At 36.8% G+C, this 27,062-nt stretch overlaps 1 protein-coding gene across 1 annotated transcript in view; it reads right to left on the bottom strand.

Moving 5' to 3' along the window:
- dock1 (dedicator of cytokinesis 1) overlaps positions 1 to 27,062 on the bottom strand; it is an 870,017-nt gene that overhangs the window by 712,694 nt on the left and 130,261 nt on the right. Inside the window, exons 2-4 of the mRNA XM_051924023.1 lie at positions 26,065 to 26,148; positions 10,497 to 10,537; positions 8,894 to 8,949 (exon numbers count right to left, since the gene is read on the bottom strand). Of these exons, the coding sequence (XP_051779983.1) occupies positions 8,894 to 8,949; positions 10,497 to 10,537; positions 26,065 to 26,148 (181 nt within the window). The remainder of the gene's footprint in view (positions 1 to 8,893; positions 8,950 to 10,496; positions 10,538 to 26,064; positions 26,149 to 27,062) is intronic.

Below are 27,062 nucleotides of genomic sequence, written 5' to 3'. Positions count from 1 at the left end.
TAAACTTTATTAAAACATTGGGAGTGTGCTCCCCTAGACTTTCTCGTATACTGAGATGGAGGAAAAGGTCATCAGAACCACTTCGAGTTGCACAATATTTATCAAATAACATATGTCTTTGTTTTTCATCATAACTAATTGATAATATCACAATCATTTATCTCTATTTATAATCAAACTTTATATTAAAATATTTTCACACTTAGGGAGGTTAAAAAGTGGTGGTGGAATTTTTTCATGATTACATATGAATTACCTAGATTACAGTTGTGGCTCCAAAGTTGATAGGATTCCTTATTTTTGATATAAAGCAGGTGCACAAAATCTCACTGACCTAGGTCAAAGTGTTTTCAAGTTATCGTGTTTACAAACAGACAGGCACACACACAATTTCAAAAATGGTATTTTCGGACACAGGAAGTTCTAAAATGTCAAGATTCATCAAAATCTCGAGGTTGAATTTTTTCACGATTCCTATACTTTCTCTATACTATGTATACGAGAAAATAAAAAGTGGCTTTCACCATTTTTCTGGAAAAAAAAAATATTCCCACACAATCAATTAATTGATACTAGCGAACTACTACTACTAGCATACGCTGCATAATTATGTATTGATAGGTGAACACTTCCTGAACGACACAGTTGTCCAAACAGAAGTGAAAATAAAATTGAGCCCGGTGCATTCTTTAACTGCATTTTCTGCCTTGTAGCGCAGTGGTAGTGTTGCTGGTTAACAGTAAGGAGACTGTGGAAGATTTTGGGTTCGCTTCCCGGTTCCTCCCTGTGTGGACAGCGCTTTGAATGAAAAAAGTGAACATTTGCAAAATCCGTAACGGTGCGTTCAGTAAGTACAATGCACACCCGTTTAATTTGTCGGCCACTTTTTGCCAGCCGTCTTTTCAGGTTTGGGCTTATTTTGCAGTGTTACCGCTTGTGCATATTAAATCTCGAAATCCTTCGAGTAACTAATTAACTAACAAGCTTGTGTGAAAAAAATGCGCCGGTTCTTTCATCATGTTGTTGCAGCCTATCAAAGACTTGCTGCCCCCAACTCCTCACCTGAGTCGCTGTCGTCTGGGCACCTCTGAGCCACGTTATTCTTTCATTGTTCTTTGCGGTTTCGGCTGCTTTTCTATATATAATCCACCAAGTCACCCGACCACGGTAGTAGGAGGGGGGTGGGGAGCGTACACAGGGCAGGGACGTATTCAGAGGGAGCGTATGACCCGCACTCAGTGGGTATTCCTCGTTCGTGGGGAACAATTCAAGAAAGAGCTATCAATCTGTCAATCCTCTCCATGTCCGGGCAGGGTGAGGTTTCCCGTGTTGAGTCAAATAAAGCAAGATTTGTGTGTGGCGAGTTGTTGTGTTGGAGCACATGAGCAGGCACTGTGAATGCCTTGAGAGCGTGGGTGGACGCGTGCTATATATCTTCTTAGATATAGACAGCGTCTGATAGTTGTGATGGTTTTACATGTACACTCCAGCACAACAGTCAGGCGGGCAGGCATATTAGAGTTGGTGCTCTTAGAGTTGGTGGGCGTGTCTCTCTAGCGGTTTGAGTTCTTGGGCGGTGCTCTGTCGTTTGTATCACACGGTCAGATGACTTGGTGGATTATATATGATGATGATTAAATGTTGAAATCCTTCGAGGTTCTAATTAACTAACTAACACCAACCCCGCTTGTGCATATTAAATGTTGAAATCCTTCGAGGAACTAATTAACTAACTAACACCAACCCACCCACACACACACACACACACACACACACAGCTTGTGTGAAAAAATGCGCCCGCACGGTCAGACGACTTGGTGGATTATATATGATGAACATTTGCAAAATCCGTAACGCTGCTTTCAGTAAGTACAATGCACATGCGTTTATATAGTAAAAGGCAAATTATCCGCGACAAACAAACTGTTATAAACGCTGCATACCAAGCCGCGGCGTAGTATACGCCGCATAATCACGCCGCTTTTTAAATGTTTTTTAAGCAGAGGGAAAAAAATGAACATTTGCAAAATCCGTAACACTGCTTTCAGTAAGTACAATGCACACGCGTTTAATTTGTCGGCCACTTTTTGCCAGCCGTCTTTTCTGGTTTGGGCTGATTTTGCAATGTTAGCGCTTGTGCATATTAAATGTTGAAATCCTTCGTGGAACTAGCTAACTAACTAACACCAACCCACCCTCACACACACACACACAGCTTGTGTGAAAAAATGCGTCCGTACTTTCATAATTTTGTTGCAGCCTATTAACTGTTTTAGACGCTGCATTCAGCAATTCACATCCGCGACAAACATGCCTCTTTTTACATGGTCCTGCTTTGGTGGGCGGGAAACGTTTTCCGTGTTCCAGCAGGACCATCTAAGAAGACGCACGTATGTCGCGGAAACGAATTGCTGCATGTAGCGTGTAAAATAGTTTGCTATGGTGCACGCGGTCGTGCGTCGTAAGCGAAAAGTCAACGTGGCTCAAAGGTGCATGTGTACTGTAGCCCAGACGAAGATAAATGACGGCGTTTTTTCCCAGTCGACGCGTCCGAGTTGGTGGCCGTGGCTCTGCGAGTTGTCGTCGTAATCCAATGGTTTTAAGAGTTGGTGGGCGTGGTTCCTTCCTGCGTGCGCCATGGGCGGCTTACTTGTCGGCGGCTTAGTGAATCCACGCCCCTTCCGGCGTGCTTTCCATGGGTGGCTACTTGTCTTCCAGCTTAGTGAATTATATATATAGATTGGCAATTAAGCTCTGCTTAATTAGATAGATATACATGCACTTAGATATACATGCACTTATAGGTTTTAATCATTTTAAATCATTAATTGCACTGTTGCTGTTAAAATATACATTTATAAAGGTGCACTTTTTTCTTCAGTGTATCAGCTAGACACTTGTAATTCTTGATGTTCAATTATAAATATGGATTACCATTTTAATTATGCACTGCTTGTTTCTTACCAAAACATATGTTGTATACCACACAGCAACAAATAATAAACACAGTACAAAATCTCAAATATGTCGTTATCTTTACTTTTCCTAATTAGAAATGTATGCCTCTGCACTTAAAACAAGCTTCCTGTCCAAACTCAAACAAGTCTGTTTTCATGTAAAAGACAAAATAAAAAGGTCTGAATTTGTTAAAGTACTTTTTCCTTGCCATTTGTCTAACTGCACACAATAACTTCTCCGATTCATTTTTTAGTTTAGTACTCCATTTTCTTTAGCATAGCGGTTAATTTCCCAATTGCCATAAAACAAGCCTACATTCGCTGCTATTTGTTCACATTGCAGGAGGTATGCTGAAAAAAAAAAAGTTAATTATCGTAAGGCTTAGAAAAATTGGCTGAAAATATAGTTTTTAATGATCAGCCAATTTACTGATTACTGACCGAGTCTTTTTTAATGAAAAATAGGCAAATTGGCCGATTTAGATCAGCTGCCAAAATCGTCAATTCAATTGGATTGCACGTTTTTGTTACTTGGTTTTCTCGACTTGTGACAGATAACTCCTCCCACAATCCTAATCATAACCACAGTATAACAGGGCATATCGCATAACATCACTAAAGTATGGAGTCTGGAGGACACAGTTTGACTCTACTGAGGTTATTGCTCTTTCATGAACTAACATCATTAACAGTCACCTATTGTGATCATTTTCCATTAATGAACAGAGAGATGGACTTCAGGTCAACATAATTCAGGAGCACAGAAAAATCAAAATAACAAAAGCATGAAGAACCAGTTCATTCTACACTTGCAGTGTGTTTAGAAATCCAAATTTGTCACATCAATTGCCACTACATTAAAGCTACCAGTTTACTGGTGTAATGGAGTAGCATTATGTGTAATAGTTTTGATACTGAGTGCTTAACATATTATTTAATGCTACAGTACTTAGCTGTCACATGGTTTGCAGATTATGTACTGCATTACGTCCATATAGTCTTCAGGACCTCTAAATGTTGTTAAAGGCTGCCAAAATTAGTCGATAAATAAAATGCTCTGAGTGTTGTTGCATAGGGGACACATTTGTAAATGTCACCAACACATTGGCTCTATGCTTACTAGTTAGTTATTGGCTGAATTGTGGGAAAGCACCATGGAAGCAAATCTGACATTAAAAAACAATTAGATCAGATTACTTTCAACCACTGGTTAATTGTATTGGCATCTGACATTACCAATTTAGTTAATGCATTATTGCTATCTGCTGTCACTGAAAGATAAAGTTTAGATAAATCCATAATTGTGCGTGATGCATTAATATATTTTTTTAAATATATAAATATTCAGCTACATATTGACGCAGTATTTACAGCATTACATTTACTAAGCATGTTCAGTAGTAGTTTTTATTTTATTATTATTAGTAGTAGTATTTAATATTAGAAACCCTGAAGCCTATGAAAAAACTTGTAATTCCAGGCCACCTTAAATTCCTTTGCACCTCTCCATTAGCATCTTTTGTTTTGTAAATGTGTCGATCAGCACAAGCAGCAAGCAGTCTGCAAGAAGTCATCCTGCAAGTGAATCTGACACATGCATATCCTTCAAGAAACAGTAGGGCATGTTGAGCTCGCCAAGGTATCGTGCAAAGTTCTGTTTGTGATTATGTTTTGTGATGGTCTTTATATAAAAAACATTTATATGTTACTTATATAAAAGCCAGATCAAATGTTATTTACCTTCATTTATTTACTTATCTTCCTACAGCGTAAAGTCACAAGTAGACTGCAGGGCTTCCTGTGTTTGATCGACACAAACATGCTGACAAAATAAATGTGCAATGCCACTCCTTACTCAGGAAAAGGTCCCAGTCATCCCACAGGAGAGACTAAGTCATGAAGCTTATGAAACGGTTTCTGGACAAAGGCAGAAACGTAAAAACAGTTGCGTAAAGTGCGGCAGGATCTTCCACTTGCAACTAAAGTCATTTGCGTACTGAAGAAGCATTGCACATGTACTTTGTCAGCATGCCGTGTCAATCAAACACAGTAAGCTCTGCAGTCTACTTGTGACCCTTGTGGCTTCTGGTAGCCTCTTCAACCCAAAACCATCAATAGTCATGTACCCAGATGAGCTGGACTAATGAGGACATACCCATTGAGCAAGGGTTTGGTGGAAAAATGTTAATGTGCTTTTATTAAAACCAGAAAAATAAAGGTTCAAAAAGTGCAGTGTTCCAATTATTAAATAAATAATCCTAATAAAACCAGTAAACGTTAGGTTAAAAGTCATCAAATAAATATTATATCAAAACCAGGTTAAAATCCATGGGTAGAATCCATCCATTAAAACTCCAACAAGCCACAGTTCTTCTCTCTAAAATGATATCCCCTCAGCTCACCCATACAGGTCAGCTCAGATTAACGAAACATCTGCCAACACTTTAACGGGGCTCGGGTCCTCATCACCAGTCTTTTGGTATCTTTTGGTATTTTTGTCCCTCACATCCCACTACCACTCCTTGGTCTTATACAGGAGTCATCCTGGAGTGGGTCATTGGAAACCCTCGGCCTGCTCTTGAGCATTTATCACAGAGGGCTTGGACATGGACAAAGTAGTAGACACATTTGATAAAGTTCATAGTAACAAAAGAATGCATAACATTTTGAAATAGTGCTGTTCTGAAATTTATAAAGGGAAAGTGTGTCAACAAAAAACATATGTCAATGTGTAGAATCACACAGTGATGACATACAAAATGAACATGATGTTATTGAATTTAAGTCAAAACTCAAGCAGCATAAAATCCAAGGTGTTTGTGTCGAGTGTTTAAGTTACAGCAGGGAAAAGAAGTATTGAACACGTCAATGTTTTTCTCGGTAAGTATATTTCAAATGGGGCTATTGACATGAAATTTTCACCAGATGTCACTAACAACCCAAGTAATCCACACATACAAAGAAATCAAAACAAATAAGTCCATAAATTAAGTTATGTGTAATGAAGTGGAATGACACAGGGAAAAAGTATTGAACACATGAAGAAAAGGAGGTACAAAAAGGCATGGAAAGCCAAGAACCCAGCTGAAATCTGTCAGTATTTAGAAAGCAATCCTGCCCCCTTATCAGTGCAAATTAATATCAGCTGGTTTAGTCCTAATTGATGGCCTATAAAAAGGTTTCTCATTACCAAGGTGTACACAAGAAGCATCTCATGATGGGTAAAAGCAAAGAGCTCCCTCAAGACCTTTGCAACCTTATTGCTGCAAAACATACTGATGGCAATGGTTACAGACGTATTTCTAAAGTTCTGAATGTTCCAGTGAGCACCATTGGGGCCATAATACGAAAGCAGAAAGGACATCATTTCACCATAAAAGGCCACAACCAGGTGCTCCTCGCAAGATTTCTAACAGAGTCAAAAGAATAATCAGAAGAGTTGTCCAAGAGCCAAGGACCACTTGCGGAGAGCTTCAGAAAGACCTGGAATTAGCAGGTACAGTTGTTTCAAAGAAAACAATAAGTAATGCATTCAATTGCCATGGCCTCTATGAACACTCGCTGTGCTAAACTCCACTGCTGAAGAAAAAGTATGTTGAAGCTCATTTAAAGTTTGTTGCACAATATCTGGACAAGCCAATGGAATGCTGAGAGAATATAATCTGGTCAGATGAGACCAAAATTTAACTCTCTGGATGTCGTTGCACACACCATGTTTGGAGGAGAAATGGCACTGCACATTACCCCAAAACACCATACCAACATGCTGTTTTTCAGCATAGGGTACTGGCAGACTTCATATAATTGAAGGAAGGATGAATGGAGAAATGTACTGGGACATTCTTAATAAGAATCTTCTGCCATATACCAGGATGTTGAAGAGGAAACAAGGGTAGACATTTCAGCAAGACAATGAGTTGGTTTCAGAGAAAGAAAATAAAGCTGATGGAATGGCACAGTTAATCAACCGACTTGAATTCAATTGGAAATCTATGGAAAGAACTGAAGATTAAAGTTCACAGAAGAGGCCCCCGGAACCTTCAAGATTTGAAGACAGTTTGTGTGGAAGAATGGGCAAATCACACCTGAGCAACATATGCAAACAGTTTCTCTATACAGGAGACACCTTGAAGATGTCATTACCAGCAAAGGCTTTTCTGCTAAGTATTAAATAAATTTCAGTAAGCATGTTCAATACTTATTCCCTGTGTCATTCCACATTATTACACATAATTTATGGACTTATTTGTTTTGATTTCTTTGTATGTGTGGATTACTTGGGTTCTTACTGACATCTGGTGAAAATTTAATGTCAATAGCCCCATTAGAAATATACTTACTGAGAAAAACGTTGACACGTTCCATACTTATTTTCCTCGCTGTATATTCTATCATGCAAATTCTTGCCATTATGTTTGGTATTTCATGTTACTAAATAGAAATTCCTTTATTTGCTCTGTCATCTTGTTAAGATGTGTTATAATAGGAAAACAAAGTACATGTGCAGTAGAGGGGTTGTCTTTTCTGACATTCCAACATAATGTAATCACATGCTAATATTTTTGCTAAGGATGTGAATATTATTATAATTACTCTGGTACTGCATGCAAATTTAAGGTGAAATTAAAAACACATAAAGCAGGCACTAATTTGAGTTGAGGATTAAAAAGTGACAAAACTTGTCCTGTAAAGTACTCACTCCTTCTCCCCTTTTGAGCCACTACCCACCAAAAGGTCTATGAATGTCAATGCAATACACCTAACATTGCAAAAATTTAATGACATTCCAGATAGATTTTATTGTATACCTTAGGCAGTGTTAAGCAATGCCAAACTGAGTCAGCATAGCTGACATGCAGCTAAGGAGACAGGTGGTTGGTTCTATGTACTAAATGGTACATTAGTATGAACGATGACACATCAACTGTAGTGTCTGGGGTCAAATCTCTAGCAAGCATAACTGTCTTTAGAATATTTAAATGACAAAGATTAAATATGTTGTTGTCATGTCAGTGATTTTTGACCCTCTGATCTCGTCATTTCATTATTTGCAGTGCAGTCTGCAGTATATTAAAAATATTTAAAAATGATAATCCCCAGCACTGATCCCTCTGTGCCTATTGCATTCCTACATGCTAAATAGTACAGATGACTATTGCAGATATGGAGAGGTTAGAGTATATTAACATAATATAAATTAAAAGAATGCAAATTAAAAAATAATAAGTGGTGCACATATCATGCAAATTTGCAAGTCATTCATCTTAAGTCCGAGTCAAGTTGCAAGTCATCAATACGCAAGTCTAAGTCAAGTCACTTTTTAAATATTGTTAAGCAAGTCACTGCAATTAAGACTCGAGTCTGACTTAAGTCATGATATTTACGTTGTCCACCACTTACTATGCTATTATTAAAATACTATTATTTTTAAAATAAATACCTAATGCACAATGAATTAATGAGCTAGGATAAGGGCTTTACTGTGCTTTGTGATAAACTGGCATCCTGTCATAACTGTTTTTTTACTGCCTTGCATCTGATGACTATGTGGTAGACTCCACATGAAAAAATAAATAAATAAATAAAAGTGACTCTGGAAACTGAATAGATAACTAATGCTCCAAACAATCGATAATTTCTTCTAATATAATGAGTCTTGAACATAAACCATTGAAAAAGATATGTCTATTTTTTTAACAGAACACAACCTACTTTATGTAGCTTTAATAATCAATCGGTGTAAGCTTATTTTAAAAGATTATATCTAAAAATATACAATTAATACAGAGCTTTCAGCAAATTGTTCTAGAGTGCTCTTTGAACCCTTAATAGGACAACAGACAATTAAGTACATAATACATACTAAGGATATGTTGCGAAGTTTTGTGAACTGTTCTTAGTCAATCTTCTACTTTATATTTCTTTCAAAAACTCACCCACTGCCTTCAACAATTGCTTCCTTTAGGTGTATGTAGCTAGCAGGAAACACACCCTATGAAAAAAATAATATATAGATAAATATATAGATAAAATTAATACAGACGCATAGCAAATAGTATTGTGAAAAATATATATATAAGCCTGCTTAAATATTTTGCCCCTTATACAATATTTAAGTTCTATCAATAAATCAGACTGACCACATCTGTAATACAAGATTAAAATACAGAACAATGTAAAGGATTAAAAAAGCAACTGGCACAGATAAATATCAGTATTTCTAGTAAGTTTCTTCAGTTAAATCAAATTGCGTACTGTAGCGGTGCTTGAAATTTCAACTCCCAGCAATCCCTGCAGTGGCTCTGATTGGTCATCTGCTGAGGGTGCAGGGGCTGTTGGGTACAAAGAGGCCAGCGCGACCAGCTAAAGTTAGCTAGTGTTACCCAAAAAAAAAAAAAATATATATATATATATATATATATATATATTCTGTTTTGTGTCTAAAGTTTCTGTCTGTCTACCTCCGTTGTGATACCTGTGCCTTCTCAGTTTCTCCTGGATCGTTTCTGGGTCAGGTTCTGGATTGTCTACTGTCTGCCTGTTACATGAGGACTGTATGTGGATTTATGGCCATCCTGTGAAGAAAGGAGTGCTCCTGAACCATCCACCCATCTTCACCATTTCAGGAACTACCAGTAGTGCTATCTTTACATTCCCCTTCAACGTGTGGATCTCTGGACTATTTACTTTCATCTTTACATTACATCAGTTGCTGTTTTTTCATGGACTTTACTGTGTGTGGTTATTGTTGTGGTCTGTTGTCGTTTTAATTGTACATCGCCGTAAGGGGAACCGGGGTGGGATCATTGTTTTCATTTATTATTAATACATTCTTTATTTGCTGTTTTATTATCGGTGGCTTTTTGTCTCTTGCTTGTGAGTGCATGAGGGTCGGGCCAAGGATAGGTGCATCCCTGGAATCTCCACTAAAAAATAAATAAATCACCATTTCTTCAATGATGTGAATCTTAGCGGCACTGGACCGCTACAGTACAATCTATTGAACAATGAGGAAATGCTTTCATAAAGACAGACCAGAAAAATTAAAAAATCTATTTTCCATTTTTAAGAATGTCCATTTCTTATCTGTAACTTTTACATTCTAATTACAATACCTTTATTTGCTAAACTTTGTGTGTCTGCCTCAGTCTTCTTTGCTGAAACACTTACTGGTAGAAAATTTTAATCTGAATCAAAATACACATATTCTATTAACATGAACCCTGAAATGACTGTGATTTATTGGATATATTTTCAAAGCTTTGACTCATTCATACAAGTTAATGTCAAATGATGGCTATTTGCATGAAATGTTGATCAGCTGATAAAGCAACTTTAATGAACTAAGCACCAAGTTCAAAATTCATTAAGAGATTGAATAAAAACAATTTTCTGTTTAGAGATCAACATTAAATATTACATTTGGAAACATTTCTGCTTTTGTTCTTCAAGCAATAAATACAGCATGTACTACTGAATTCTACAAAAGAAAAAAAATGTTCTGTACATTTCTCATATGACATAATCTATTGCACCCACCTTTCTGGACTTGCGTCTCAACCTGTATCCACGGAACCAGCCTATTAAAAACAAACAAGAGATTAAGATCTTTAGGTATAAAATATGTACTGGCAATTTCGTGTCCTTCTGATACTAGAGAGTAAACTCATTTTGACAGCTGATCTGAAAAATAAACAACAAATAAAGCTGTTCACAATCTATTTAAAAAGCTTGTTGGAAGGCAGTCTTGTATATATAAAACAATTAAGATGAAACATATTTAAACTCTGATTTCTTATGTTTTATCAGTGTTAATCATACCACTGTTTGCAAATTACATTTCATTTTCTTGCAACTGCAGTTTAAGGGCCAGTTTATACTTCACACTCAGAATGTGTATGTGCACACATCATGGCTGCCACATGTTCCCAGCGTTCAATTGACACATCCTATGAGCACATCCTCAGAAATTAACATAATGCATGCATAACTTACAGCACCAGCAATCAGGGGGCGCATTGTGTTCAAGTTGGAACATGATGTCAGAGTCTGTTTACTCTATTAATATGTGACAGAAAGCCACTATGTAGATCCTACAGGATCAATGAGCTTGCTTTGAGGTTTAGTGAATGGTTCGATGCAGTGAAGCAAATCATGAAAGTTAAAAACTGACATACAAATGTATTCGGGGTGCTTTTCTTTTCCAACACTGCATAATCCCCATCATAATGACACTATACATTTTGAAGGTCTCACATACAGTACCATCTTCTGTGTCGTCTTTCTTTTGCATCTTCATAACAGCATTAGAATGTATGGATGCGTATTTGAGCCACAGAGAAAAAAAAATTAGGGACACAGTGAAAAGGTCTATTTTGTGTTTAAAGTGGAAATTACAGCTTTAATCTCGAAATTTCCACTTTAATCTCGTAGTTTACTTTATCACTAAAATAGACTGTCATAAACGTCATCTTAAAACCAAAACCAACCCAGTTGTTAATGTGCTATGTGCTTCTGGGGCTTCCAACTGCACTGACGGCTGCAGCAGGCAGCAATTTCCATACAGAGTACATTAAATTTTTGATATTCCAGCTCTCTTCACATTTAGAATCCTTAGATTTATACTTCATATCTCTTTCATGATGAAATGCATTAAAGTATGTATATTACATTTTACAGATAAATTATTAACTTCATTTAAATAATGAATACTGTCAAAAATTACACATGAGGTGGCAGCACAGTGGTGGAGTGGTAGCGCTGTCGCCTCTCAGGGAGTTACATCCCTGATGTTCCCTGCCTGGAGTTTGCACGTTTTCCTGGTGGGTTTTGCACAGTCTGCTCCAGTTTCTTTCAAAATACACAAAGGTTCGGGATTTGGTGATGCTAAAATAATGCTAGTGTATGTGTGTACTTGTATTCACCTTGTGATAAGCTGACGCAAGTTCTGCCTCGTGCCCGATGCTTGCTGGAATGGGTGCATGCATCCCCATATTGATTGATGTAATCATTAAATATCCACCTTTTTCAGAGATATTGTGCAAAGGTGTCCTGAATTTAATGGATGTTTCAGGCAATTCACAACACAGTGAAGCCGAACGTTGTTTTCTGACAGTGATATCTTGCACTGCCACCCGATGGATTCCTCCAGATTTACATAAAATATGCACGCAAGTATAAACAGTACAGTAATCCCTCCTCCATCACGGGGGTTGCGTTCCAGAACCCCCCGCGAAAGGTGAAAATCCGCGAAGTAGAAACCATATGTTTATATGGTTATTTTTATATTGTCATGCTTGGGTCACAGATTTGCACAGAAACACAGGAGGTTGTAGAGAGACAGGAACTTTATTCAAACACAGCAAACAAACATTTATCTCTTTTTCAAAAGTTTAAACTGTGCTCCATAACAAGACAGAGATGACAGTTCCGTCTCACAATTAAAAGAATGCAAACATATCTTCCTCTTCAAAGGAGTGCACGTCAGGAGCACAGAATGTCAGAAAGAGAGAGAAAAGCAAACAAATCAATAGGGCTGTTTGGCTTTTAAGTATGCGAAGCACCGCGGCACAAAGCTGTTGAAGGCGGCAACTCACACCCCCTCCGTCAGGAGCAGAGAAAGAGAGAGAGAGAGAGAGAGAGAGAGAGAGAGAGAGAGAGAGAGAGAAAAACAAACAATCAAAAATCAATACGTGCCCTTCGAGCTTTTAAGTATGCGAAGCACCGTACAGCATGTCGCTTCACGAAGCAGCTGCACAGAAGGGAGCAACATGAAGATAATCTTTCAGCATTTTTAGATGAGCGTCCGTATCGTCTAGGTGTGCGAACAGAACTCCATGCTCAATCCCCATACGTCAGGATCAGAGAATGTCAGCGCAAGAGAGAGAGAGAGAAAAGTAAGTTGGGTAGCTTCTCAGCCATCTGCCAATAGCGTCCCTTGTATGAAATCAACTGGGCAAACCAACTGAGGAAGCATGTACCAGAAATTAAAAGACCCATTGTCCGCAGAAATCCGTGAACCAGCAAAAAATCCGTGATATATATTTAAATATGCTTCCATATAAAATCCGTGATAGAGTGAAGCCGCGAAAGGCGAAGTGCGATATAGCGAGGGATTACTGTACACTGCTTGCGTAGCAGTAGCATATGCAGGCATATGCGTCATGTGAAGTATAAATCCGGCCTTAAACAGTATTTGACTTATAGAAATTAAAATTCTTTCAGTCACAGGAAATCAATTTGCTTTAATACTTTCCTATTAATAAGTGCCTTGAAACTAAAGATATAATTAACAGTATTACTAATGAATAATTTATTGTGTTCATAAAAATTACTTATGAACACTTTGAAATCACTTCAGTTTTTTCTATCTGGCACCTCCTGACTCATCAGTACAAGAAAACACCATTAAATATAGGTGACATCCTGATGTTTGTTTATGCAGGAAGCCAAGCTTTTTGGGGTTCCCTATTACTTTTGACCCTATAGACCCCAAAACTCTCATTTGCAGATGCCTTCAGCAAAAATTATCAGACCCTGAAGTTGTACATGCTACATCAACATACCATTAGGGTTGTGAACTCCAGGGTCAAAGAGGAGTCAAAGTTACTCTCTTTCACAAAATTTTGAAAAAATTGCGATCGGTAATATATATATATGTGAAGTGTTGTTTTATGCTATTTCAAGGTTGCTAGTCACAAATATGATAATATTTTTGATAAGTGATTCTTTACTGGTGGTTCTAGTCCTCTAAGTACCACTACAGGAAGTTTAAAAATGACAACTTTCAAACATTAGCATTTGGGTTATTCATTTTAAACTATTTCAAGGTTAGTGATTACAAATATGAATTTATTTGTGATTATTGATCCTTTACTAGGGATTTAACCTTCTAAAGTCCACTATCACAGGGTGAAAAATGACACAATTCTATTACAATCGAGTATATTTACAAACGTTAAGCATTTACACTGAAGCACACATTTTAATATTTCAAATATTTAGCACAACTGTTCTTGTTTATTATGTACTTATACCTCATGAAGCAAAACAGTACAGTTCTTATGAACACCCCAAATTAAGGAGATTTATGTTAATTCAGAATTTTTGTGAGCTGAAAACTTTTAGAAGGAACATTCAGTATTTTGTCTCTTTTTGGCCTGCAATTAAGTCATGTAAGCTATTTCATTTTATGCAATGGAGCTCTGCAGCATCTTGAAGAAATTTTCATCACAAAGGCAAAGTGTACCATACCCCATGCTGGGTTTATTAGTCTGTGTGGAGTGACCAGTTTTCTATGGGGCATGTGGATGAGTTCCTATGTAACATTATTCTGAATTTTTACTAAAAGAATACAAAAGCCTGCAAGTGTATGTATTTTATACATTATTATTGAAAAGGAAGACTGACATTTTAATGCAATGATAATTAATCTCTCATACACACATTAAGTGCTTACTAAAGTACTAAACTCTAATATACTTCCTAGTCTCAAATTCAGTTCCAGAATTTACTTCTGCATGGCCAATATTTTAAACATGTATGGTCATGATGTCACCATTGTGAATGTTTAATCATGCTTCAAACAGATAGAAAAAACAATTTAAAATTTGGAGAAAGAAAGGCAAAGACTAACTTCAGCAGGTTTGTATTTTATTTGACATTTGCAAAAATCAGAAATACAACTGGGAATACTAAAAGGAGCATAGCATCCACCTGGATGTCCAGCCTCGCACTCACTTAGACCAAATTAATCCACACCATGTCCAAACCTTGACCAGGATGGACAGCTGTGTAAAGAATAACCAGAACTCCTGAGCTAAATTAATGTACTTCTTAATTGATTTGTTGGTTGCGTATGACAAAGGCAACGCAAGGTGGATAAAATTAAAGTACCACCCAGTAAACAGTTATGAAAGCTTACACAATGAGGCAGTCTAGCTTCTAGGGTAGTGGATCAGGGAACATTTACTGGTGAGAGGTTTAAAAAAAAAAAAAAAAAGGTCTACAGAAGGAGGAATGTTATACATAATAGAGGAATAATTACAGAAATAAATGAAGATAGCAAACAGAAAATACTGAAGAGCAGTACCAGAACATGTTGAAAAAAGAATGTCAAATTACTGGAAGTTTGGGTTTTGTGGAGTATAATCAAAAACTAAAAAATATAGTATGCAAGATGAGAGAGTCACTTTACAATGTAAGGATTAGTAGTGGAAATTGTGTTTTTTTTCTTGGATCAAAAGGCAAAAGAGTAGACTAGGTGAGTGGGAAGTGGAACAAAGAAAACAACCCCACAGCACTATAGCTAAAAAGAAAAAGCCAGTGCTGGAAAAACTAATGAATCAGTAAAGAGTGGAATGTCAAGCAGCCCGATTCAAACAGATTGCTGAGCTTGCTGATTCACGTTGTGTTTCCTTCAAGGGAAAATACTAACCCAGCTGCCAATAGTAAGAGCAACATTCATTGGTTCATAGGTTCAATAATGTCGCATGTGCTAAATGACAGTATCACTATGTCCTCACAACAAGAACAGCAGCTACAAAAGAATGACAATTGCAATAAAATTGCTGCAGACAGCTAATGCTCTGATTAATTAACCTGGCTAATTTGTAGTAATATCTTAGGAGAAAATATCTCACCTAGTTAAGACAAAAACTCTCTCTCTTTCAAAAAAATATTGTCCTTTACTAAAAATCACCCCAATTATTAACAAAAGAAATGTCTTTATTTGCATACCAGGTCTCTAACCAGCAATGAACTGAATGCTATAGCCCACATCCCCTTCTATACAACCCTGGTAAGGGGTAAGACACTCTGTAAAATATTTTCACCTGAACTGGAATATTTATCAATCAAGTTACAACTAAGCTACATATATTGAGGGAAAAGGGGCAATATTGTATGTACACACAAAGTATTTTTATTAAATAATCCCTTTTCCTGATAACTCATATTCATTGTGTAAACGGCATGACAATGAGCATTCCTTTATGGAGGAAACCCCTTACTTTGGTCTGAGTAGGCCACTGCAAAGTGGTTGAAAGGGTTTTTTGTAGATATTTAAAATCCAGCCCAGGAAAAAATGCAGAAGTGAAGGAGAACAATGATCCAGCAGCCATCCATAAGGATTTAATGTTCACAACCAGGTAATGCTGAGGAGATCCTATCCAATTTCATCAACCTTCTCTTTTCATGATAACACCTTCAATGCCCACTTTGACCATGATAATAAACAGCGTGCCATTCAAATGCCTGTAGCGACACATAATCAGTATGGTATTTCTAGACATATTTTAAAAATCTGCAGTAACCAATAAGCTTACACATTTAGTAAAAACTTCAAAATGAAATCGTGGAAGAAATCATGGCCTCTGCATGCTTCCAAAGCATAAGAATTATCCCTATACCTAAAAAAAGAAAAAAAGCAGATTGCCTGAAGAACTACAGACAAGAGGCTTTCACTCCAGGCATGATTAAGTGCTTTGTGAGAATGAGTTGGGACAAATTTAACAGAATATTCCAGATAGTTATGTTCATCTCCACTATGCATATTGTCACAACCAGTCCACAGAGGATGACATAACCCTTGTATTCAATAACATCTTGGCATATCTGGATAATAACAATTGTGATACCAGACATCCTGTTACACTAAAGCTCAGCAATTAACACTGTTGTACCAGAAATACTGACCACTGAACTCTCCAATTTAAGACATTGTGCCACGCACTGCAAACTGGATTCTGGACTTCCTAACAGACACTCTGATAATTTCTACATGGCTTCAGATAATGTTTACAAATAACATTACCATTATTATGTTAATAAATATAATAAAAATATCCTGCAAACTAGGGCTGAACAATTTGGTGAAAATATCTAATTGCAATTTTTCTGACAGATGTGATTGCGATTTGATTTGCAATATAATTTTTTAAAGTCAATCTTCAGTTCAATATTCACTGTGTAACAGATTTTTAAACATGATGGAGCATTATCACGAGATAACATTAAATATTAATTGGTTCATATTCTAATGCAAGGATGACGTATTTACTACATTTTTAATTGGCACTGAACATAGAACATTCAAGCAATGAACAATTATTACAAAAGCTCTGACTTGTGGCTCATGAGCAGCCTCTAAATATTGTACAATCTATAATCAATAAAACATTATTTACTGATGTCCAGCATTAGACTATAAACTAACAAACCACAGAATAAGAATCAAAAAAGTGATCACTAGATATAATAGAAATAGAGTATAAATGTAAAATAAAATATCTAAATATTGCACATTCAAACATTTATCTGCAGATAACCAGCTTTTAACTTTTCAAAAAAAAGGGCTACCATTATAGGGTACAGTGCAGAACAAATAAAATTTTAAAATTACCATAACCAACAGAAGCCTTACTTAATACTTGCTTCCCTAAAATCTCTACTTCTTCTCAACACTCATTGTAGTTTTTACAGATTTTTTTGTCAAGAAAACCAGCATGTCAACCTTTGCTGGTTTCAGACAAACACTGACACGTGACTACATTGCCCCCACTAAACACTGAACAGTCTATATATTGACAAACTTGTGGTTTGCATGCATAGGAATTTGACAGCCCGTTTGCTTAGCATTGGAACGCTAACATTGTGTACAAGGGTTGTCAAATTAATCAAAATAGGTTTTTATATTCAAATTAAAAATAAGTAAATATAAGTAAATATGCAAATGTATTCAAACTTAGAGATGATGGTGGGTGTTACATGTATGGTGGTACTTGCTTTTTTATACTTTACTATTATGGAAATGGCTAAAGTAGCACCCAGAGCAAGAGCAAGAAAAAACAAAAAAATTCTAGCGCTTCTCAGGCAGCTATTGTTTAAAAATAAGAACCATCAAAACTCCAGCTGCACCCTATAAAAGGGAAGTATCAACATCACCATCTTGTTTTCATTCTTCAGATGACTAGATGCTTAAGTTTAAACCACACAGCCTGTTTGGAGCAAAAGCACAATCTTATCCTTCACCCCAGTCACTCAGCTCTTCCTATAGACGTGTCCTATAGCCTCACAAAAAGTGCTTTCCCCTATTGTGCTTCTACTTTTAGATGTGAGCATCTTAGATGATCCACCTGGAAAATACTTACATTCACACATACTTAGGTTATTACCTTGTACTTTATTAAATTGTATCTACTCCACAACTGCTGATGTCATACCAGGCATATATAAATCGCTTCACCACCCAATTGGCACATGTTCTAATCAAGCCCAGAAATAGCTGAACATTCCATATTACCTAGGCTTCAGCACACCCCTACTTTCAATTCATCACAGATGTACACGTAGAAGCAAGACATGTCACAATACATTTGTGCCACAGGACACTAGGTAGGCACTACAAAAAAAGACTACAGCAAAATTGTCATAAGCATTTCATTCTTTGCAGTCTCACCAGCAGGTAAAAAAATTTTATAATGATGTAGCGAGGCACACTGCCTGCATATCATTAGTAAATGACTTGCGGGTAAATGCAGACAGAGGCCATTTATCTGTTCTCATCCTCTTAGATCTGAGTGCTGCATTTGATCATAATATTCTTAGAAATCGCCTTAGTCAATGGGTGGGCCTCTCTGGCAGTGTCTTAAATTGGTTTGAATCCTACCTGGCAGGGAGAAAATTCTTTGTTAGTTGTGGTAATTACAACTCAAGGACACATGATATCCAATATGGTGTTCCACAAGGCTCTATCCAGGGTCCGCTGCTCTTCTCAATCTACATGCTTCCGTTAGGTCAGATTATCTCAGGGCACAACGTGAGCTACCACAGCTATGCTGATGACACACAGCTGTATTTATCAATAGCACCTGATGACCCCGATTCTATTGATTCACTAACACAATGTCTGACTTGTATTTCAGAATGGATGAATAGTAACTTTCTCAAGCTAAATAAAGAGAAAACTGAAATCTTAGTAACTGGCAATAATGGATACAATGAGGCTATTAGAAATAAACTGGATATATTAGGATTAAAAGTCAAGATGGAAGTAAAAAGCTTAGGGGTAACTGTTGACTGTAATCTGAATTTTAAATCGCATATTAATCAGATCACTAGGACAGCATTTTTTCACTTAAGAAACATAGCAAAAGTTAGACCTCTTATATCATTGAAAGATGCTGAGAAATTAGTTCACACGTTTGTTTTCAGTCAACTAGATTACTGTAACGCAGTCCTCTCAGGAATACCCAAAAAAGACATAAATCGTTTGCAACTAGTGCAGAATGCAGCTGCTAGAATCCTAACAAGGAAAAGAAAATCCGAACACATTTCTCCAGTTTTGATGTCACTACACTGGTTATCTGTGTCATTCAGGATTGACTTTAAAATTCTGCGCATGGTTTATAAAGCCTTAAATAATCTCGCCCCATCTTATATATCGGAATGTCTGAAATCTTATATTCCAAATCGTAATCTCAGATCCTCAAATGAGTGTCTCCTTAGAATTCCGAGAGCAAAACTTAAATGAAGTGGTGAGGCGGCCTTCTGCTATTATGCACCTAAAATCTGGAATAGCCTACCAATAGGAATTCGCCAGGCTAATACAGTGGAGCACTTCAAAAAACTGCTGAAAACACATTATTTTAACATGGCCTTCTCATAACTTCACTGTAATTTAATCCTGATACTCTAATTCATTATAATAACTATCTATGGTAGCTCTAAAATCTGTACTAACCCCTATTCTCTCTTCTGTTTCTTTTTCCGGTGTCCTTTTGTTGGTGGCTTTCGCCACCACCATCTACTCAAAGCACAATGATGTTCCAACAGTGAAGAATTAAAAGCCAGAAGTCTGCATGTCCATTATCATCAAGTCCTTCCGTGAGAACCCTAGACACAACAGGACTATTTCATTTATGTTAGGTAGAATGCCCAGAGGGGACTGGGCGGTCTCGTGGCCTGGAACTCCTGCTCATTTTATTTTTTTTTCTCCAGCCGTCTGGAGTTTTTTTTTTGTTTTATCTGTCCACCCTGGCCATCGGACCTTACTCTTTTTTTTATGTTAACTAATATTGTCTTATTTTAATTTCTTATGTTGTTATATTTTTTTTATTTTCTGTTCTTCATTATGTAAAGCACTTTGAGCTACTTTTTTGTATGAAAATGTGCTATACAAATAAATATTATTATTAAATGTTATTATATGAGCCTTGCAAGGATTTAGGCCCCCTTTCATGGCTTCTTTAATGGTTCACTCTCCTGACAAGGATCAAGAAAAATAATGGCCAGCCTATTAGTAAGACCACAACAGTGTTAGAATAGAGAATGAATTAAAACAGTAGGCAGATCAAAGGCAGACTTGTTTTATTTTTTTGGCGGTGTCCACTACACAATGGGCAGCGGTAGGGTACATTTAGCAACACAGCATTCAGAAAAATCCAGAAATGTATGATTGTCACAGTATCTAGTCAGGGTCTATGCAGTCTGTCTACTTTCTTTCTCCTTCACAGCAGTAGAAATATTTTAAAAGGTGGCCTGAATATTTCAAATTTAATCTCACTATTCTAGGCATTATGTGCCAAACTAGCAACAAGGTAACACTGAGACTAACTTTGTGACATGGTGTGTTGCCTGACATGAGGCTTATTAAAGTGGGAATTTTAAAGCATTCTAATAAAAGTAAAATCAAAATTATGAGTTATTTTCCATATACTTTGATGAGAAGTTTGTAGCATTAAACAACAGATTAGGCATTTTAAGATTAAGAGTAAATGGGACAGAATCAGATACTTTACATCTTTGGAGGAGCATTTAGGAAAACTGTTGTGTGTACATTTGTGGCAGAACCGTCATCCAAACCAAATCTTAAGGCGGGCCTTTGCGTTTCTGTGAGCGGGCACTAGTCAATATGAATTTGTAATTTTAAATAAACTGAATGTTATTGCACTTCTCTAACAAAGTACTGATTTCAAAATAAATGAACAGCAAAGATGCTGACATACTAATCATTTAAGCACTAGTTGAAAGAGATGATCTGTAACAAGAACTGTGTGCCACTTTGAGCAGCAGAAGAGCTCATATCAACAGAGCTCAGACACCACACAACAGAGTTAACCAAAGAAAAGCAGTAAGCCGAGGCCTCCAAAATAAAAATAAATCCAGCCAATAAATGAATGAATATTATAAATAGAATAAATAGAATATTAATTGAATGCTATAGACTATATTAATAATACACTGGACATCAGAAGAGTGCATCACCAAGCCAGACAGCAAGTATGTATATAGAGAAAGCAGAGGCTGCATGAACACACAAGCAGCTAAGAACAGAAAAAGATCAGAGTAAAAATTTGCCTATGTCTAGGTTATCAACAGTGATCCAACTTGGCACTTGTTAATCTGTCCAACTCTGTTAAGTACGTTTGCTCATACCATTAGACAGATGAATTCTGTTGCTAATACAAGGATCTTCCGGAGAAATGTCAGGTAGATAGTCATGTAATTAAGGAGTGAGGGCAATGTCTGGCATTTTGCAATATCTATAACTTATTTTTTTGAAATTGCTTTGATATGTGTGACGATCCTGTAAGCCACACAGGAGCTGGTTTTCTGGATGAGTCGACAGGTGCTGACTAGCATTTTATTCTGCATGCTGCAAAATAAACCCATGCCCTTTGGACACCTCCAAAGTAAAAAACAAGTCTGCCTTCAACCTGCCTATGCCTTTTACTTTTCTCACTATTCTCACCCTGTCACTGACTAACAGGTATTCCTCCATATCTTAAATAGCTCTGCATTTGCCTGTTTGGAAGCAAGAAATATCAAAATACCATGCAACAAAGCCATAAGCATTTTACAATTTGCTGATGCACGAGTAAAGTATTAATAATAATAATGTAACAATTTCAGTTCCTTTTCGTGGCTGCTTTTATGACTTGCTGTCTTGAGAAAGACTAGCATTAGAAAGAAAAAAAGACTGGTTGAAAAGTTTGGGATTTTGTTGGTTTTGATATGTAATAACAGTTGCCCTAGTACCACTAGGATATTTTTTTCTGTTGGCATATGTTTTTGCTGTGGCCGTCACTACACCCATTACCATAATAATAAAATATAAAAAAAAAGCACTAGCAAATATACAGACATAATGTCCAGAATCCTCATGTATTTGAATACATACTTATTTTTAATTTGAATATTCAAATGATATTTTTTGGCTATTTCAAGCAAGTCATTTCATCTGAGGACTTAATTTTTTTCACTGAATGCTAATTTTGGTCTCAGGGCTGCTGGTAGCTTTCCTAACCCAATGCAATTTTCAAGAAAAGAAAATATGATAAAGTGGGAAGACAGAGTTTCAGGAGAGACACAATGCAGAATGCAAAATTCTGATGAAAATAATGGTATATCTTATTTGTAAAGAAAATATGGCAGTACAGTAATCCCTCCTCCATCGCGGGGGTTGCGTTCCAGAGCCACCCGCGAAATAAGAAAATCCGCGAAGTAGAAACCATATGTTTATATGGTTATTTTTATATTGTCATGCTTGGGTCACAGATTTGCGCAGAAACACAGGAGGTTGTAGAGAGACAGGAACGTTATTCAAACACTGCAAACAAACATTTGTCTCTTTTTCAAAAGTTTAAACTGTGCTCCATGACAAGACAGAGATGACAGTTCCATCTCACAATTAAAAGAATGCAAACGTAGGTAGGTAGGTAGGTAGGTAGGTAGGTAGGTAGGTAGGTAGATAGGTAGATAGGTAGATAGGTAGATAGATAGATAGATAGATAGATAGATAGATAGATAGATAGATAGATAGATAGATAGATAGATAGATAGATAGATAGATAGATAGATAGATACTTTATCTTCCTCTTCAAAGGAGTGCGTGTCAGGAGCACAGAATGTCACATAGATAGAGAAAACAATCTCTAGCAAACAAATCAATAGGGCTGTTTGGCTTTTAAGTATGCGAAGCACCGCAGCACAAAGCTGTTGAAGGCAGCAGCTCACACTCTCTCCGTCAGGAGCAGGGAGAGGGAGAGGGAGAGAGAGAGAGAGAGAGAGTTTGTTTTTCAGTCAAAAATCAATACGTGCCCTTCCAGCTTTTAAGTATGCGAAGCACCGTGCAGCATGTCGTTTCAGGAAGCAGCTGCACAAAAGATAGCAACGTGAAGATAATCTTTCAGCATTTTTAGATGAGCGCCCGTATCGTCTAGGTGTGCGAACAGCCCCCCTGCTCAATCCCCCTACGTCAGGATCAGAGAAAGTCAGCGCAAGATAGACAGAGAAAAGTAAGTTGGGTAGCTTCTCAGCCATCTGCCAATAGCGTCCCTTGTATGAAATCAACTGGGCAAACCAACTGAGGAAGCATGTACCAGAAATTAAAAGACCCATTGTCCGCAGAAATCCGCGAACCAGCAAAAAATCCGCGATATATATTTAAATATGCTTACATATAAAATCCGCGATGGAGTGAAGCCGCGAAAGGCGAAGCGTGATATAGCGAGGGATCACTGTAGTTGTTTGGTGATATATTCCAACCCATGTTAGGTATATAAACTGATATATTTAGACTTTAGCACTGAAATTCTTAAAATTAATGTTGCATGTTTATGCACTTTATGAGTGTGTGCATCTTCTGTTGGTACTGTCAACAGTTCCTAGAAAATACACAATTTCATTGTATTATGTACACATAGAAACATGTTTGAACTTGAACAGATGGGGTGCCTCAATGAGAAGTTTATAAACCAAACCTGTGCCAGATCACAACAGATCAGTAAGTTTTTGGAAAACATAAGAAATTGTTCGTAAGTTTGATTCTATCAAATTTTTATGTTATTATAATGTAATACAGTGGTTTCAAAAAAACAAACACTTATAATTCAGATCACTACCTTTAAAAATAATTTTGGGTGCCCTAAAATATTTGCTCAGTAATATAGTTCATACAGATATACAGTAATAATTTCTGTCCAGCCTAACAGAAATATTTTACTTCATAATTAGCAGAAGTAGGGATATTTTTAGGGTTCTCTTTCACTGCAGAGCCAATGTCTACCAATTTTTTTCTATACTATACCCACTATATGCAACAATTCTATTATTTCTGAATAACTGCCTTTAACTCTTAATTCTTACTTACTATCACAATAGAACTCCAGGCCACATTCTATACATCAAGATATTTGCATATATATTTAACATACGTTTAAATAATTATTATAATGTGAAGAAATATTTAATGGCTTTGACCTGCAGATTGTCCGACTGTGACAGTCCAAGTTGGCTGCAAAAGTAGCATGACACAATTCTTGTGAAGCACAGGTTGCTCTTGCTGAGCTCTACACTGAGCAAAAGCAACCATGTGCTTAGTGCAACTCCAGCAGGCACCATGGAATGGTGGTGGGAGAAGGAACAAGACTCTCAGGGTCCATAGGACACTGAAGGAAGGCAGTGAGGGCCAAGAGATAGACTTTAGAAGTTTACTGAGCCCATAGGTGGACACATCCTCCTGCTGAAGAGACCCAAAAGAGTAAGCAGAGGAGACGTTGGTTTTACACTGGTGACACTGAGGCTAAGGATTGTTTTTAAGTAAAGGAAAGAATTCTGCCCAAGGATTTTCAACATTGTTTTAATGGTTTACTGCATGTATTGTTACTTATTACTGGATTTTAACCTCTGCACATCACCCATTTTTATTGTATAATTTATTTACTGAAGGAACACTACACTGTTTGAACACTTGTTTATTTAAATTAAAAGCACTAAGCACTTTACACGTACCTCTTGACTGTGTGTGTTCCTATTTGCCCAGCTCATCTTTAGACATGTTGTCGACAGCTCAGGGTTCAAGAGCTGCCAGGGACAGTGAAGCCAACACAGACAAACACACTGGCATATAGCACATATACAGTACCTAAGTTCTGCTCCTCCAAAATTAGTAAGTAGGTAATGAGTTTTGTTTCAAACTATAAGATGAAGTCATTATGACTGTTCTTTTGTTAACTATTTGTAGCACTTCAGGGACCAAATTAACATTTTTCAATACTTGTAATTCCTTCCTTTCAAGGTTTTCAATATAGTCAACTAGTTACCTACCAAATAACTGTTTATTAATCACTGTTTATTCTAAAAGAATTTATAAGCCAAAAAAATTGGACATTTCAACATGGAACATTAACTGAAAAGAAGGAATTACAGAGGAAGGTGAAACATGAAATAAAGCAGGAAAAGCTAAAGAATAAGGACAGGATAAAAATGAAGGGCTCATTATGGAATAGCATGAAGAGGATGGCTGGCATTCATTCAATAGTTAATAATCGAGCTATACTGACAGGAGTCAGTTGGTGCAAACCTTGAATGATAACTTGAATAACAATATTGTTTACATATACCTGTGACCTCAGGCTAGAATAAGGTTAATGTCTGTCTCCTGTATCATAAAAGGTGAGTAAATGAGACCTAGGATCAGGAAGGGCACCATGGCTAAAGAAGTTCTCTTCCAATATCCCTTTGATAGATGGGATACAAAGATAAGTGTGTGACAAAGCAGAGGCAAAGTGTAATCCATAGTACTTCATGTGTTCCCCCACCTGTCCATGGCAATAAGATTGCTGGGGAACCCTGCCAAGGTAATGACAAGGGAAATGTGATTTATGATGGTCCCAAACCTGATGCACTGTGGGAAGGACAGTTTGGTGGCAGGGAGGATGGAGAAGCAATGAGTAAATGTGTGAAATGGAGAGTTTAAGGTTTGAAACATGGAAAGCTATTATGATGGGGAAAAAAAATCAGACAAAGAAGAAAAGCAGATGTCTATGGCACATATCAAACAAGATAGAAAGGTAAAGGTGCAAGAATACTTAGTGGATGGTGGTACACATTCTTCTGGCAAGGGAACAGTGAAGGATATACTTCAGATGATGTACCTGTATCAGAAAAATCGACTGACAAAGTGGTGAAGGTGATTAAGTAAAGCTAACAAACCTTTAGTTTATAGGATCAGCCAAAGCAATTTTTTATGTAACAGGAAAATATTTGCTAACTTCCCATCTTTGCCCAGAGTTCAATGATTTATGAGGAAACAAAAAACACTAACCTTCATAAATCTCCAATATATGTACTGTATCTCCAATTTGAAGGGAAAGCTCCTCTTCTCCTCTCGCATCATAATTATAGATTGCTGGGGAAAAAAACAACAAGAAAGAATATTTTTGCCATTTTTTTTTTATTGTAATATTTTGCAAACATTATGCATTATTTCATAAATGTATTATTTGCTTCCACCATGGGTGTGCTTTTCTCTTCCAGTGAAGAGTAGAAACAGCATCACCAAGTATATTACGGCCACACCAAAAACAAAAATGTATATACTGTATGATATTAGTTTTACGTTCCATAGTAATATATTTAGAAATGGGACCAGATTTAATTCATACCTTAGTCATTCATAAACAGAAAGGGTCTTAGTATTACATAGTAAATAAAATCAGTTAGATTAATTAGTAACAAAAACTAGTCACTAAGAAAATAATTAGAATGAAGACCTGTAGCCACTGTGGCTCTGCAGGATCAGAGTTGGCCAACTTTGACAAATACACTTAAAATGACCAAGCAACACATACAGATATTGAGACTGTATAATTTTACATATAATACAAGACACGTACTGAGCAAAATTTGTAATTAGTAGGAAATTAAATTTAAAAAGTCTACAGTGGGTTAATTAAGAGTTGAAAAACAAGCTGCAAAGGAAACAAAACAGCTGTATAAGGCATATAAGACTAAAAACTCCAATGTGAATCATAGGATGAATAAGAGCATGAGGGCAACCATTAAAAAGGATATTAGGGAAGCTGAAAGGCAGTTATACAGAAATATAAGCAGATAAGGCGAAAGATGGCCCAAAAGGATTTTTTCAGTATTTTAGTAGTAAAAGAACGGTCAAGGAGGAGGTGGAGTGCATGAGGAATATTAAAGAGGAAATAAAAAAAATAAAGACAGAGAAATAGCAGGTGCTTTAAACTTATATTTTTCTGAAGTCTTCATGTGTGAGAATGTGAACAACCTCCCAGCAATAAAAGATACTACTACGGA

The sequence above is a fragment of the Erpetoichthys calabaricus genome, chromosome 2, assembly GCF_900747795.2.
Source record: "Erpetoichthys calabaricus chromosome 2, fErpCal1.3, whole genome shotgun sequence".
In the NCBI taxonomy this organism is placed as follows: domain Eukaryota; kingdom Metazoa; phylum Chordata; class Cladistia; order Polypteriformes; family Polypteridae; genus Erpetoichthys; species Erpetoichthys calabaricus.
The sequence above is the reverse complement of the archived record's forward strand: the minus strand, read 5'-3'. Positions and strand labels throughout refer to the sequence as shown.